Source organism: Oratosquilla oratoria, chromosome 18 (assembly GCF_046742065.1).
Source record: "Oratosquilla oratoria isolate Oo_2021 chromosome 18, ASM4674206v1, whole genome shotgun sequence".
Classification (NCBI taxonomy): Eukaryota; Metazoa; Arthropoda; class Malacostraca; order Stomatopoda; family Squillidae; genus Oratosquilla; species Oratosquilla oratoria.
In genome coordinates, this window is record NC_134794.1 from 29,919,455 (window position 1) to 29,936,954 (window position 17,500).

Consider the following 17,500-nt stretch of genomic DNA (forward strand, 5'->3'; position numbering starts at 1 on the left):
GTCAGAAGGGGTGTCAACAAAAGGTGTGCAGAACACACAGACGAGGTAGAACAGGGGAGCAGAGGTATCAAAAGCAGAAATATAGATAATAGCAGCTCAATGGAAAGAGAAGATAACTACTTTTATGGATTTAATGAGGGAGGAGATGACAACCTCCCCCGACTAGTAAATCTAGAGGAGAATTTTTCTTTTCTTTAACGAAGCATGGGAGGTTAGGTTTAGCCAATTAACTATAGTTACACAAAGAGTTGATAAACTGGAAGAACTAAAGAAGGAGGATCAAAACCTAACTCAAGAAATAGAATTAAAAAGACAATTAAAAGAAGTAAAGGATGAGAATGAGGAATTAAAGAATAATGATAAAGAGAATAAAGAGTCCATAGCAAAAGAGGTACAGGGTTGGAGGAAAGTCCAAAAGAACAACAAAATTGAACTTATAGATACAGTAAAATAACAGATGAAAGAACAAACTAAAGACACAAATATTAAAGTGATGAGAGAGAAGGAGAATATACTAAGAGACTCAGTGGATAAAAAATATATATATATAATTATATTAGGAATGGAAGAGAAGCATAATCCAAATAGGACTACAAGAGTAAGAGAGGAGAAGGAAAAAGTAAACATGATATTAGAAGTAGTTCAAGGTGAACAAGAAACAGGGAAAGAATTTGAAGAAATATATAGACTAGGGAAATACAATATAGATAAAACCAGAGCAATTAAGGTTAAATTCAGGTCGCAAACAACAGTAGAGAATATATTAGCAAAAACAGGGAAACTAGCAAAACGTGATCAGTATAAACAGGTATGGATAAAAAGAGAGATGAATAAAGAGGAAAGAGAGGATGAGAAAACAAAAAGAATATAAAAAAACGAGAACAGAACAGAGTCAGACAAAGAGAAATTCTCATGAAGAGTAGTGGATATGAAAGTGAGGAAATGGTTCATAGCAGAGAAAAACAGAAGGGAAAAAGAAAACAGGATGGAGGTAGCAGAAAATTAAAAGTGTCTTACACAAATATAGATGGCTTAATAACAGGCTTGAATGAAATGAATGATTACCTGATGGAAAAAGAACCTGAGACAAAATTGAAAGGTCAACCACCACCTAACAGTGTAGGACATGGTGCATATAATTATTGGATTAGAAGCAGAGAGGCAAAACAAGGGGGTGGATTTATGTTCCTGACTAAGAAGGATATAAATGTGAGGAATGTTACATATGGAAAGAATAGAGTAGAGATGATTATGATGGAAGTGGAAGACAGGGACAAGAAGAGCAGGAAGTTTGTGGTTAATTATGTGCCTCCTAAAACGGCCTCGTGGGAAGAGAGAGGACACAAAATTATGTTAGAAGACACAAGGATAATACTAAAAAAGATCATGAAAGATGGAGGAAGAATAGTTATAATGAGCGACTTTAATCGTAAAGAAATCTGCTGGGAAGAGATGATAGTGAAGGGTGGATACGACCTATGGGGAAATGTACTATTTGATATGATTATAGAACATACAATGACGCAATGGATACAAGAGAATACTAGGTATAGAAATGAGGAAGAACCATAGATACTGGACCTAATAATTACATCAGAACCCGAAATAGTAGACAAGATTGAATATAAGACATTAATAAGTAAAAGTGACCACATATTGGTTGAACTGAAACTAAATGAGGAAAAATACATTGAAAAAACGAACAGTATAGAAAGGCAAAATTTATGTATGGATTTTTTTGATAAACTAAGAGAATTCTTTCAAAAAGCAGACTGGGAAAGGATACACAAGGAGGAAACAACAGTAGAAGAGAAATTGAATATTTTGACAAAAATTTATAAAGGAGTGGAAAAGTAAGTTCCAAGACAAAAACAAGAAAAAGGATAAGTGAAATGTTGGTACAACAAAATATGTAGGGAGTTAAAAGACAAAAGGGACAAAGCTTGGATAAAATGGAAAAAAAGACAAAAAACCTGAAAAATGGAAACTATATACTAGTTATAGAAATGAATATGTACAAGTTTGCATAGAAGAAAAGAGAAAATACGAAAAAGATGTCATAGAAAAATGTAAAGATCAACCAAATCTATATTATAGATTTGTAAACAACAAACTGAAAAACAAACAAGAATTATTGAAACTACAAGGAGGAGTTGAATACACAGAGGAAATAGAAATGGCAGAAATTATGATCAAGCATTTTAAATCGGTGTTTACGAGGGAGAACATACAACTTAGATATGTAGAGTGGGAGGAGAAAATCCCCCTATGAAAGAGGTAGAAGTAACAGGGAAAGAAATAATGAATCACTTGAGTATCGATGTCAGAAAATGCCATGAGCCAGATGAAATGGCAAACTGGATTTTGAGAGAATGCAAGAGTGAACTAACAGACAAAATACATAAATTAATAAGCAGTTCATTGAAAGGAGGAAAAGTTCCAGAAGATTGGAAAATAGCAAATATAGTACCAATATATAAAGGGGGAAGCAAGGAAGACCCTACCAACTATAGACCGGTCTCTCTTACAAGTACGGTAGCTAAAATTTGTGAAAGAATAATCAAAATTAGATGGGTAAGGCATTTGGGAAAAAAAAAATATATATATATCGGACTAAATCCAAGGCAGTTTGGATTTAGACAAGGATGATCATGCGTCACAAACTTAATGTGTTTCTATTCAAGGCTAATAGATGTACTACAAGAAAGAGATGGATGGGCTGATTATGTATTTCTAGACCTGAAAAAAGGTTTTGATAAGGTGGCATATAAGAAATTGCTAAAGAAATTAGAAACTGCAGGAGGAAAACAGGGGAAACTGCTGAAGTGGATGGAAGACTTCTTGCATGAAAGAAAAATGAGAAACAAACATTCTATTTGGGATGAAGTGATTAGTGGAGTTCTACAAGGAACAGTTCTGGCCCCAATAATGTTTGCTATATATATATATATATATATATATATATATATATATATATATATATATATATATATATATACATTAATGATATTGATAAAGGAATTGAAAGTTATATGAGCTTCTTTGCGGACGATGCAAAATGGTTGAAAAAAGTAAATACTGTAGAATATTGTGAGTCGCTGCAGAGTGATCTCAATAAAGCATGGGAATGGAGTAGGAAGTGGGAAATGGAATTCAATATCAAGAAGTGTAGTATAATGGAATTTGGAAGAAGCAAAAAAAGAATAGTGGGATCATATAAATTGGAAGAGGAAGAAATTAAAAAGTAGAATATGAGAAGGACCTGGGAGTCATTATTATGAACAATATGTCCCCTGAGAAACATACATACATACATATACCAAAGGTTTTCCCCCCCTACATTGGGGGTAGCCGAAAAGAAAAAGGCATAGAAACCACTCCCACCCATCCCATTTCCTATATATTCCACTCCCCTCCACCCTCCTCTCTCCCTCTTATCTTGGCACCTCCTGGATGACGGGTCATACCTGCATCCTGTCCACTGCCCTGGGTCAGAAACAGTGGACAAGAACAATCAAAGTGGCATTTTACACATCTGGACGAAGAAATGGTGAAGAAAATACTGGTCACTTTGATAAGACCAAGCGACGACGTGGTCACAAAGTAAAAAAAAAAAAAATAAAAAAAATAAAAATAAAAAAAAGTATAACAAAACTTGAAAGAATACAAAGAGCAATTACAAAATTGGTACCAACACTCTTAGAACTATTATATGAGGAGAGACTAGCAAAACTTGAGCTACAGACATTAGAGCAAAGAAGAGAGGAGACTTGATAACTACGGTATTTATAGAATCATGAAAGGCATAGAGACTATTAATAGAGAGGATCTAATAAAATGGGATAGTAGAGATACAAGAGGACACGGAAAGAAAATAAAGACAGTTATAGAAGAGACCTGAAAAAGAACAGTTTTCCCCAAAGGGTAGTAGACATTTGGAACAAGTTAGATGAAAATGTAGTGTGTACAAAAACAATACACGAATTTAAAAACAGTCTAGATAAAACGAGATATGAAGACGGGATACCACGAGCATAGCTCCCCTTCCCGTAAAATATAAGTTGGTAAATACAACTAGGTAAATACACGGTCTTCCTTGTCTAAATCCAAACTGCCTCGGATTTAGTACATTGTTTTTTCCAAATGCTTTACCCATCTAATTTTGATCATTCTTTCACAATTTTTTGCTACCGTACTTGTAAGAGAGTCCGGTCTATAGTTGGTAGGAGCTTCTTTGTTTCCCCCATATATATTGGTACTATATTTGCTCTTTTCAAATCTCCTGGAACTTTTCCTTCTATCAATTAACTGCTTATTAGACTATGTATTTTGTCTGTTAATTCGTCCCTGCATTCTCTCAAAATCTAGTTTGCCATTTCATCTGGTCCATGCCATTTTCTAACATCGAGATTACTCAAGTGATTCATTATTTCATTTCTTATTCTATCTTTTTCATAGGGGGGGAGGGGACTTTCCCCTCCCACTCGATATCTCTAAGTTGTATGTTCTCCCTCGTAAACACCGATTTAAAATGCTTGTTCATGATTTCTGCCATTTCTATTTCCTCTGTTTATTCAATTCCTCCTTTCGTAGTTTCACTAATTCTTGTTTGTTTTTCAGTTTGTTGTTTACAAATCTATGAAATAAATTTGGTTGATCTTTACATTTTTCTATGACATCCTTTTCGTATTTTCTCTTTTCTTTTCTGCGCACTTGTATATATTTATTTCTATAACCAGTATATATTTTCTATTTTTCGGGTTTTGTCTTTTCTCCATTTCATCCAAGGTTGATCCCTTTTATATTTTAACTCCCTACATCTTTTGTTGTACCAACATTTTACATATTCTTTTTCTTGTTTTTGTCTTCGAACTTACTTTTCCACTCCTCTATAAATTTTTGTTAAAATATTCCATTTCTCTTGTACTGTTGTTTCCTCCTTGTATATCCTTTCCCTGTCTGCTTTTTGAAAAAATCTCATCCTATCAAAATTTGTTTTTCCATACATCATTCTTCCCTTTCTATATTGTACGTTTTTTCCATGTATTTTTCTTCGTTTAGTTCCAGTTCAACTAATATGTGGTCACTTTTACTTATTGGTGTCTCATATTCAATCTTGTCCACTATTTCAGGTTCTGATGTGATTATTAGGTCCAGTCTCGATGGTTCTTCCTCATTTCTATACCTAGTATTCTCTTGTATCCATTGTGTCATTGTATGTTCTATAATTATATAAAGTAGTACATTTCCCCATGGGTCATCTCCACCCTTCACTGTCATCTCTTCCCAGCAGATTTCTTTACAGTTAAAGTCACCCACTATAACTATTCTTCTTTCGTCTTTCATTATGTCCTCTAACATATTCTTGTGTTCTCCCTCTTCCCACGAGGCCGTTTTAGGAGGCACATAATTTACCACAAACTTCCTGCTCTTCATGTCCCTGTCCTCTATTTCCATCATAATCCTCTCTATTCTTTCCATATGTAACATTCCTCACATTTATATCCTTCTTAGTCAGGAACATATCTCCCCCACCATGTTTTACTTCTTTGTTTCTAATCCTATAATTATATACACCATGTCCTACTCTGTTGGGTGGTAGTAAGCATTTCAATTTTGTCTTCACAATTCCCATTATGTCAGGTTCCTTTTCCATCAGGTAATCATCTATTTAATTCAAGCCTGTTATTAATCCATCTATATTTGTGAAGGACACTTTTAATTTTCTGTTATTTCCATCCTGTTATCTGTTTCCCTTCTGTTTTTCTCTGTTATGATCCATTTCCTCACTTTCATATCCACTACTCTTCAATAGAATTTCTCTTTGACTCTGTTCTGTTCTCGTTTTTTCCCCTAGCTTCGATTCTTTTTGTTTTCTCATCCTCTCTTTCTTCTTTATTCATATTTTTATCCATACCTGTTTGTACTGATAACTTTTTGCTAGTTTCCCTGTTTTTAGTAAGATATTCTCTGCTGTCATTTGTGACCTGGTCTTGTCTATATTGTATTTCCCAAGTCTATATATTTCTTCAATTTCTTTTGTTATTTCCTGTTCACCTTGAAATATATTTGGTATCCTGTTCACTCTTTCTTTCTTCTCTCTTACTCTTGTAGTCCTGTTTGATTATGCTTCTCTTCCATTCCTAACATAATTATACATTTCTTTTTATCTGCTATGTCTCTTACAATATTCTCCTTCTCTCTCGTCACTTTAATAACTGTGTCCTTATTGTGTTCCTTCATCTGTTGTTTCACTATATCTCTAAATTCAATTTTGCTAATTTCCTGTACCTTTTTCCAACCACTTACCTCTTTTGCTATGGACTCTTTATTCTCTTTATTATTCCTCTTTAATTCCACATTCTCATCCTTTACTTTTAGCTGTCTTTTTAATTCTCCTATTTCTTTGTTCAGTTTTTGGTTCTCTTTAGTTCTTCCAGTTTATCAACTCCTTGTGTAATCAGTGCAAGTTAACTGAACCTAACCTCCATTTTTGTATACATTTTTGTTAGTTATTTCCTCTAGACATGCTAATCGGGGGAGGTTGTCATCTCCTCCCTCATTAAATCCATAGAAACAATTATCTTCAACTTCCATTGCACTACTCTTATCTATATTTCTAATTTTTACATTTGTACTGATTTCTTCGACTTCACCTCTGTCATCTGCGCATCTTTTGTTGACATTCCTTCTGACGTCCGGGGCCTGTTCATCCCCTTCCTCATTTTCTTCCATTTTCATTAGTAATCCCTCCTCTTCTCCAGCAAGATGCAAGATGATATGAATTGGGGATATTGTGATCCCATCATAAAAAGATTTTCATTAATCAGGAATTATCTTCATTGCAGAGGAAAGTCATGTGGCAGTAGAAGGTTTTGAAATGGATGACAGCTCAGTGGGAAGCAATGGCGTATCATGCAGGCCAATACAGGTAAATAAACTATTCATGTACTCATTTAACTGAAAAGAACTAGTAATCTTTATAATGTGACTGATTTTATGATTACATTCATATATTCATTATTTCATGAAAATTTAGAATGGAAACTAAAGTTTACACTGGTTTTTCTGTGTTATCCAGAATTACTGCCGGAGTATCTTTACAAAGAAGAATTTGAAACGTCGACTTCCAATCACCAGTTGGTTACCTAATTACAACTTAGATTGCTTCTCTGGTGATATGGTTGCAGGTTTTACTGTTGGCCTCACTGTTATACCTCAAGGAATTGCTTATGCTGTTGTAGCTGGACTTGCCCCAAATGTAAGTCACTTTCATATATTTCTTTGTGTTCCAAACTGAACTGAAATGAATGTTTTTATGCTTGTTTCATATACATACCCAACTTTGATTTTAATTTTGAACAAAGCTGTGATCATTGATCCCTACTCATGCAAATTTATATAATTTTCAGTATGGATTGTATTCTGCATTCATGGGCTGTTTTATTTACTTGATCTTTGGGAGTGTGAAGGATGTGACAATTGGTCCCACAGCTATCATGGCCATCATGACACATGAGTATTCAGGGCATGGTGGTCCAGAATATGCTGTCCTACTCTGCTTCTTGTCAGGTGTCCTTGAACTTGTAGCAGGACTTGTTAACCTTGGTAAGTTTAGATTAATTTAGATTTACTTTGCAAGTGTAACCATAATGATGCACTGCTGGATTGGCCTGATCTTTGAAAGACAACACAGCCTCTATACTTCATCTAGGGCATGATTGTGTGGCTTGAATTTTGTACAGCATTCTCACTGCACATCTTCCCAATCCCTTTCTGCAATGGGATGTGATCCTATAAAGTCTCTTCCATCTTTTTCCCTGGTTATAATTTTTAGATTTATTAGTTCAGCCATACCTTCATTCAATAGGATTTTATACAACATTATATAATTTTTCTCTAACCTGATTATCCCACTTCCCATTTCATCTTTTCTCTTATGTTTTTATATTTTGTATCCTCCATATCCCAGTTGAAGACCAGACATTTATACTTACCATGCATTATAATCCACAGTTGATTGGTAAATTTTATTTTCAGGTTTTCTGGTCAATTTCATCTCAAAACCAGTTATATCAGGCTTTACATCAGCTGCTGCTATTACAATTGCCACATCTCAACTGAAAGGCCTTTTTGGTGTCAGTTTAAAAAGGGCTGAAGGTTTTTTGAATACCATTATTGAATTCATCAAAAACATCGCGACCACAAGATGGGAAGACATCACACTAGGTTTAATATGCATGATTGTACTTCTTTTTATGAGGGTGAGTGTAAAGGTTATTGAAATATAAGTAATAAGGAATTGCTGGATCACTGTTATTTTGCCATTGTAAAGGTTTTAACAAGTGTTCAGTAAATTTTCTAGGTAATTAATAAATTACTTGATTCAATCTATAACATCATGAAAGAACTTTAATTCCCTAGATTAGAATTTCATGATAATTCAGCATTAGTATTTCCCCTTTACATGAACAAAAGAGCAAGGAAGATGGCAAACCATAGCTAGACCTTTGTATATCAGTTATGTGTTTAGAACTGGTGATGGGTACCTCCTTAGCGCTGGTCCTGTAAGTTGGATTTCAGAGAAAATCTTCTTCCTGACATCTATCCTCAAAGTCTATCAACACCCTCAAACCCATGAGTAGGTCAAACCTAGATCTCTATCAACATTGTATTTCTTCTACCTCTTTACATAAGGAGAGCTGATAGTTGGTGATAGTTCCCCTCCTCCTACTACTATAAGTTGGTAATACAGAAACAGTCTCACATGTACTAATAGAAATGGAATTGAAAGAACAACCAGACCAAAGCAAAAATGTTAAACATAGAATAGGAAGACCCATGTATAACAAAACAAACTTTGAGAAACTTAAAACATTCTTTCGCAATGCAAACTGGGAAAAATTCCAAAATGAAGATACAGGGATAGAAGAAAAATGGAACATACTAAAAGAAATTTATAATGAAGGAGTGGACAAATTCGTACTACAGCAAAAAATGGAAAAGGCATACATAAAGAACTGGTACAACAAAAAATGTAGTGAAGCAAAGGAAAAAAGGGACAAAGCTTGGAAAAAATGGAAAAGAGATAAGAAACAAAGCAAATGGCAAACATACATCAAACTAAGAAACGAATATGTAAAAATATGCAGAGATGAAAAGAGAAATTACGAAAAAAAGATAATAGACAAATGTAAAGAAGATCCCAAACTGTTTTACAAATATGTAAATGGAAAACTGAAAAACAAACAAGAAATAGAAAAACTGCGCCAAGATAAAAAAGAATTTACAGAAGAACTGGAAATGGCTGAAATAATGAACAACCACTTCAGATCAGTATTCACAATAGAAAACTCGCCTAACAGTGAAGTTAGAGAGAGAGAATTATCCCCAGCAATGAAAGAAATAAACGTAACACAAAAAGAAATCAGTGATCAAATTAAAACCCTGGATGTCAGAAAATCACATGGCCCAGACGGAATAGCAAACTGGATACTGAAAGAATGCATGGAAGAATTAACTGACAAAATATATGATATCATTAAATCATCAATTAAAGAAGGAAAAGTACCATTGGACTGGAAAAAAGCAAACATTGTGCCAATTTATAAGGGAGGTGATAAGGAAGATCCATCTAACTACAGACCGGTCTCACTAACAAGCACAATAGCAAAAATTTGTGAAAGAGTGATCAAAAACAGATGGGTTAAGTACCTGGAAGAAAAATCTATACTGAACCCAAATCAATTTGGATTTAGACAAGGGAGATCCTGTACAACAAATCTGATTTGCTTTTACTCAAGATTAGTAGACATAATAGAAGAAAGAGATGGATGGGCAGACTGTGCTTTTCTGGACCTGCAAAAGGCATTCGATAAGGTACCTCATAGGAAACTAATAAATAAGATAGAGTCAAAAGGTGGCATCAGAGGAAAATTATTGGAATGGATGAAAGACTTTCTGATTGGGAGGAAAATGAGAGTTGTAATTAGAGAAAAATTCTCCAACTGGGAAGAAGTAAAAAGCGGGGTCCCGCAAGGATCAGTACTGGCACCGATCATGTTTGCTGTATACGTTAATGACATGAATGAAGGCATGGAGTGCTATATAAATTTTTTTGTAACTATGTAAAAGATCTTGGAGTGATGATTGGAAAGGACATGAAACCAGATAAGCATATAAACAAGATGTTCAGAGAAACCTACAACTTATTGAGGTCAATCAAAGTGGCATTTACCTATATGGACGAAGAAATGATAAGGAAAATACTTACTACACTAATAAGACCAAAACTCGAGTACGCAGCATCACTTTGGACACCCAGTACCAAAAAGAATATTAAGAAACTAGAAAGATTACAAAGAGCGACAACAAAACTAGCACCGACACTCGCCGAACTAACATATGAGCAAAGACTATCCAAATTGAACCTACCAACTCTGGAACAAAGAAGAGAAAGAGGAGATTTGCTAACTATCTACAGAATAATGAAAGGAATGGAAGTTTTAGACAGGAACGACCTATTAATGTGGGACAACGGTAAAACAAGAGGACACGGAAAAAAATTGAAAAAGGATAGTTATAGAAAAAAATTGAAAAGGAACAGTTTCCCACACAGAGCGATAAATACATGGAACAAATTAGACAACAAAACAGTATGTGCTAACACTATACAAGATTTTAAGATAAAACTTGATGCGGAGAGATACAAAGACGGGTCACCACGAGCATAGCTCCCCTCCCGTATATTACAACTAGGTAAATACAACTAGGTAAATACTAATACAACACAGAAAGCAATCCAAAATTTCTCTCCAGAGGGCCTAAGGACAATTGTCAGCCACTGTGTGGTTGCAGGTTTCCAGTTTGTGAAATTTGAGGCAACAGTTATCATCATTATTATAATGTGCTTCATCTGAATATGGTATCTACCAAACTGAATTTTATAAATTTTTATTTTACAGAAAATGAAGGACCTAAGATGTATCAAGCCAACAGAGACAGATAGTATAGGAGTGAGAATAGGAAAGAAAATAGCCTTCTTTTGCTCAGTTGGCCGTAATGCAGTTGTTGTTATTATTGCTTCTGTGATATCATTCTGTTTGAGGAATAATCAACCTTTCACCATTACAGGTGGGTTCTTAATTGATTCATTGTTCATAGTTTTTGATGATTTAATCCTTTCCATACTGGGTGGCATTTTCTTACTCTGGCTACAGTTAGGCTATCTTATTTATCTTTGTGACACTCCCTTGGTAGCAAAGAGGTTATAGTCACTCATTTATGGTAATCCTTTCCATACTGAATGGGGCACTCTTCAATCATAAAGGGGTTGAAAGCTTCATATAATTTTCCTATGGAATTTTCATTTGCTTTTGTAAGTGTGGTGTGAATGTGTGTGAGGTTGGTACCCCCAGCATGAGGGCAAAAATCACCTGTAGAAAAATGCAGGTGAGGCACCACCCATGAGGTGCCTGGTGTGGGGGTGGAGTGAAAGATGCAAGGGAAAGAAGTGAAGAGGGAGGAAAGATAGGGGCTAGCTAGGGGGAGGGTGCTACTAAAATTATAAGAGTTCACATGTAGCTATAAACAGGATTAGATAGAGAATAGTAGTGAAAAAGTAAATAGCTAAAAGTGACAGCACCATCCAGCCTCTCAGCAAAAGCACTGATCATCATTAAGGTGAGTAAGTGAAAGGTGTGAGGGAGAGAAATGAAAAGGGAGGAAAAATAGATGCTAGCTAGTGGGAGGGTACTACTAAAATAATAAGAGTAGTAAGAAAATAGTTAAAGGTGACAGTACCAGCTAGTCTCTCAGCAAGAGCATTGATCTTCATTAAGGTGAGTAAGAGAATTGCTTGTTTCTAAACCTACAGTAAGTTGCTCCAAAAAAGGTCATAAAGAATTTCATGAATAAATATATTTGTATAAATAGTAGATGTCTATATTTAGAAAAATTTTCCACTGGTATTTAATCAGTTAGTCATTTTGTTTGATTAAGTGAAAAACCAACAGCCCCACAGTGGCTGGCAGCCCCTTCTAACCTTCCACAGATTTCTCTGGGAAGAAACGTTGGATTGAGCCTGTTTTGATGTCATCAGCTGAAAGGTATAAGGAGAGGAGAGCAATCACCAGTTGTCAGCTCTCCATGTGTGAAAAAGTGTAAGAAATATAGCTGAAGTTGATAGAGATCTTGGGCCTGGTCCAAAGACCAAGATGGAGTTGAGGAAAGTTAATGGGTTTTGAAAATGGGCAGGTTTGCTTTCCATCTTGTAGGACGACCACATGCAGATACCTGTCACTAGTCTCTACTGCTGTATGAAGCTAATATAATGTTTTGTATAGCTAAACACTGAGGGACCAATGACTAATATCTGCAAGTGGTGGTCCTGCAAGATGGACATCATAGAAAATTATTTCCCGACCACCCATCTTCAAAATTTGTCAATACCCTCATCTCCATTTGGAGGTGCAGCATCAAAAGACAGTACTTTGGTCTGGGTCCAAGATCTTTCTCTATCAACGTCAACTATATTTCCTCCACCTGCTCACATATGGGGAGCTGACAAACTGACTACCATACATCCCTCCTACTACTATAGGCTAGTGATGTAGAAACTGTCTCACTAATACAACACAGACAGCAGTCCAAAGTTTCTTTCCAAAGGGATTTATTGAAGGGGTTGAGGGCTATAGTCAGTTATTGTAGTGGTGTGAGTTTCTAGTCAATGAAACTTGAGGTAACAGTTATAACTACACACTAATTTGAGGAAGAATCAATATATTATTTTTATTGATGAAAGTTTGCTGTGATATGTAATTAGTCTTTAAATATATTTTAAATTATATTCTTAGGTGAGGTTGAGCCAGGTCTTCCCGATTTCAAGCCACCTCCTTTCAACCCTACAAATGCTGATAATGAGACTAGGACCTTTAATGAATTTGTGTCTGATGTTGGTTCTGGAGTGATTATTATCCCTCTTATAGCCATTATTGAGAATATTGCCATTGCTAGTGCTTTTTCACATGGAAAAACTATTGATGCCTCTCAGGTTAGTTTTATTATAGTTTTCTTTACATTTTTTGTATGTGTGTGTTTACTCTTGGCTTTCATCCAACTATCTTATGAGTTTTAGTGACATCGCTATGAACTGGAGTCACACAGTATTTTTTTGTAATTGAGGACTAGTATCTACTCAAAAAAGACTGCTGATCACTTTGAGTTTCTACTGTCCCTCATTTCTACTTTCTTAAATATCTCCCATTACCACCTCTGACTTCACCTCTTAAGTTTAACATTGTTCCTAAGAATAGAGGTGCTTATCACTAGCAAAATAGTATAAAATATTCCTTATATATTTCCTTATCACTGCTATTTTTCTGTATGTTGAGTGAAGTTGTATGCTTATTATTGCTTATTTTAGAAATATAGTTATTATATGAAAGACTAGCCTTGTAATAATTTGATATCATGATATATTTTATTGTCATATTTGGGTTTTCATGTGATGTTGATTGATTCAGATTTGAAATCCTGATTCTCACTTTATATAAAAAAGATTATTGATTGGAAAGAATAGATATGATTAGTTATTTCCTTTAGTAATAGCAAGTAGAATGTATTTTTTAAAAGACAGTAATATGATAATGGACAGTATTCATGAAACTGTTGGTATGATATGTGGATTATTTATTTATTCATTTATTGCAGGAAATGATTGCTCTTGGTTTCTGCAATCTCTTGGGTTCCTTTGTGTCTTCCATGCCAGTGACAGGGTCATTTTCCCGAACAGCTGTCAATTCTACCAGTGGTGTCAAGACATCAGCAGGAGGTGTCATGACAGGCCTCTTGGTGGTGCTAGCCCTTGCCTTCCTCACCTCTTTCTTCCAGTATGTAGCAATTATAAAGCAATTAAGTATTTATAAACCATTTATTCCTTTGAGCACAATCATATCTGATATATACTGTTTCTTCTTAGTCCAAGGACTAATGATGGTTACTGTCATGTGATCTCTCTGCAAGATGGGCAGTGGCTATTTTTCCTGTACTTTTTTTGTACAAGATGAGGAGACAATTGGTTACCATTCCCTCCTTCTCCTCCTTCATCTCTTCCTCTCCCTTCTCTTCTTATCTGATGACATGGGAACAGACCTAGTCCACCATTTCCCAGAAAGATCTCTAGGAGATATTTAGGACCACTGCTATAAACTGTGGAGTTGCAAGTTTCCAGCTACAGTATTCATTCATTCATAAAAAAAAAAAAAAAAATGAAATGTTCTCATGTGTCATTTATTTTAGGTGGATGAAGAGGGGGGAGGGAGGCACCATATTAGGGTGAAACCAGCTCTGGTTTTTAGAGCCTGCTGTGGGTGAGCTTTGCCTTGCTGCAATGCCTTTGACCCAGGCAGTGTAATGGAGGACAGGAATGACCTTTCATTCCAGAAGTGCAAAGGGGTCGATCAGATTCTTTGAGAGATTTTTCATCATTTCCTTATCCATAAAGTGAAATAGATCTGCAGACATAACAATATGAAGATAGGAAGGAAGTGAGATAGTGTTATAATTGATTTTCTGGCCCTGTTCTGGAAACCAGGTATCAGCCCCTTGGGGCTGCATCTCTGGTTAAAGGTGGGGGATTGAGGTAGCTTGTTTTCCGAAGATAACTTGGGCTGTGTTGGAACTCTGGGTCATTGTGTAAACCTCTGTTTCCTCTTGGATGCTGCTTTTACCATGGGTAGGCCCACCTCAGTGATACCTCAGGTGTGGATGTGTGGGTATATGTAATTAGTTTGTGGTATCTGTAACACATGTAAAAACCTGTGTTTGTTTCTGTAACCAGTTAATAGAGAAATGAAGGCAGTCATCAGCTTCCCATTCTCTATACATGAAAAGACAAAGAAGAAAAAATAGGAGTGGTAAGAACTATTAGAAATGAGTTATACAGAACTTAATCCAGAGATCAGGTACAATCCCTTCAAAGCTGCAGTTCTGGGTGGAGATGAGGTGGTTGATGGGTGTTTGGATGCTTTATTCTAAGAGTTGGCTCTCTGTATTTGGATGTATTAAGTTACTTTGCCTTAATACATTTTCATGGAGCCCCTGGATGTAGGCATCCATATTCAGCTCCCTATTATTCTATATTTAGATTAATATTTTTCTTATGTGTTGCTAATGGCATTCATGAAATCTAATCTTTTATTTTTGTGTTTCAGATATATTCCCAAAGCAAGTTTAGCTGCTGTAATCATATGTGCTGTGATATTCATGGTGGAGTATGAAGCAATATTACCTATCTGGCGTATACGGCGTTTGGATGAAATTCCATTTTTTGTATCCTTCTTGAGTTGCTTGCTGTGGAAACTAGAGTATGGGATCTTGGTAGGAGCAGGAGTCAACATTGCACTGTTGCTCTTTGGAATTGCAAGACCAGAAACAGCAATTTCACCTGTTCTGAAGGATGTAAGTAGCCATTTAAGTATAAAAGCATACTACTCAAACATATACAACAACCACCTGCTCCATACAGTGCATCCATTCAAAAGTATATTCACACTCAATTTACAAAACAAATTCCTCAAGACAGGTCACTAAACTCATTACTTTTTCCTACTTTTGTATTTAATGTGATATTTATTCACCTAAATTTTCTCATCAATTTACAGGAACACACAAACATTGAATACATCATTGTGTCTCCAAAGAGTGGGTTCTTCTTTCCATCTGTAGACTACATGCAGTCCAAAGTGTCCAAAGCAGGAATCGTAAATGGCTATGGCAACATTCCAGTTGTTTTAGACTGTCAACACTTCACAGGCATTGATTATTCAGCTGCCAAGGTTAGTATGTTGTTATAAGCAGTAAGACTTGTCCAGTGCTTTGTACTATATTTATGTAATTTCCCACACTGAAGTATTGCTTGTAAAGTGATTTGCAGTCAATACTTCAGGGACTTCAGTGATACTCCTATAGACCAGAACCAAGTAGCATTCTTCTATATTTGGAAACAAATCATGACTCATAGAGAAACGCTGAGCCATTTTTTAATTTGACATCCTGGCCTTGTTTCCACTCTTCTTAAAGCTCTCCAATATTGTTATTATATCACTCTTTTCTTCCTACCTGTAGAGTAGGGGATAAGAATGACAAAAATTTCTGGTGCACACTATAAAAAGTTCGTGTTCTTGTTAAATCTCACCTGTACAACTCATGATAGAGAAATATTGAGACAATTTTATCTTTTACCATCCCTTGTTTCTGCTCTTCTTGAATATCTCCTGTCTTACTACTACTAGATCATCCACTTTTTTTTCTTTTATCCCCTTTGGTGAGGGACAAGAATGCTACCATAGTTTTCAATGTGTAATGTAAAGAATTTCTGCTCTTCTTAAGTTTCTCCTGTGCCACTCCTAGGCCACTCATTCTTCCTTCTTCATATTTTTGTGCTGGGAGAGATAAGAATGCTGTCAGTGTTTCCCATGTGTGAGTAAAAATTGTCAGCTCTCGTTATGTTTAAAAGTGGAGGAAATACAAAGTTGTTAACCACTTCAATACAACTCAAATTCTCGCATGCAGCATCGGCTGCCATACGTAATTTGCATCACACTACTCGCACTATAAAATATAAAGTCACTGCTGTATTATATGTGTTCTCTTTTACTCTGAGTAATAATAAACACAGAAAACGTAATCAAACCAGTTCACAGAATCCAGGGAGGTATCTCATGTACAACTACAAAATAAATATAATCAAGATGCCAACCCAGAAAATCTACACAAAGGTTGGATAATAATGTATTTTCAGGGTTTATAAAAGAAAGTGGAATATTAGGTAGAAGTTAAGAATTGAAAAGAGAATCTAGGTATAAAAATTTCCTAAGAAATCAGGATATTGCTAATTTGATAGAGGAACTAATGGATCTGAAAGCCGAATACAGGGCAATGTACAGAGAGGTGAACCAACTAAGAAGAGCTAATGATGAGACTAACAGGGAGCTTAATGATCTAAAAAAGAAATTAAGCATGGTCAGAAATGAAAATGAAAGAATGGAAAAGAAGATAAAAACAAAAAATGAGGCTTTGAAAAAAGAAGTGAAAGAACAAATACAAGCAGTGACCAAGAAAGTTGGAGAAACAATTAAAGAGACACATCTCCAAGAAACAAAAAATCAATGGAAAGTAGAACAAGAAAATGAAAAAATAACTTTTAAAGAAATAGTAGAAGAAAATACTAAAGAAATGGTAATTAAAGTAATTAAGGGAAAAGAAAATTGGGTCAGATACAGTGGATAAAAAAGTGCATTGTAGTGTATGGTATTATAGAAAAACATAATATATCTAGATACTAAAGAGAAAAAGAAGAGAAAGAAATTGCAAAAGCAATTCTGAAAGAGATACAAGAGGAGGGACAGGTAATGGACAAAGAGATAGAAAAGGTACATAGGATGGGGCAGTACTCTAAAGAGAAACAATGTAGGCCACTAAAAATCAAACTAAGGTCTCA

The 17,500-nt window shown here is 35.3% G+C and overlaps 1 protein-coding gene across 5 annotated transcripts in view; it reads left to right on the top strand.

Moving 5' to 3' along the window:
* LOC143035139 (sodium-independent sulfate anion transporter-like) overlaps positions 1-17,500 on the top strand; it is a 178,184-nt gene that overhangs the window by 89,342 nt on the left and 71,342 nt on the right. For all 5 annotated transcript variants that reach the window (XM_076201754.1, XM_076201751.1, XM_076201752.1 and 2 more), the window contains exons 2-10: positions 6,849-6,931; positions 7,082-7,261; positions 7,413-7,608; positions 8,041-8,264; positions 10,965-11,133; positions 12,855-13,051; positions 13,711-13,889; positions 15,213-15,459; positions 15,663-15,836. In XM_076201754.1, the coding sequence (XP_076057869.1) occupies positions 6,881-6,931; positions 7,082-7,261; positions 7,413-7,608; positions 8,041-8,264; positions 10,965-11,133; positions 12,855-13,051; positions 13,711-13,889; positions 15,213-15,459; positions 15,663-15,836 (1,617 nt within the window). In that variant the 5' untranslated portion in view covers positions 6,849-6,880. The remainder of the gene's footprint in view (positions 1-6,848; positions 6,932-7,081; positions 7,262-7,412; positions 7,609-8,040; positions 8,265-10,964; positions 11,134-12,854; positions 13,052-13,710; positions 13,890-15,212; positions 15,460-15,662; positions 15,837-17,500) is intronic.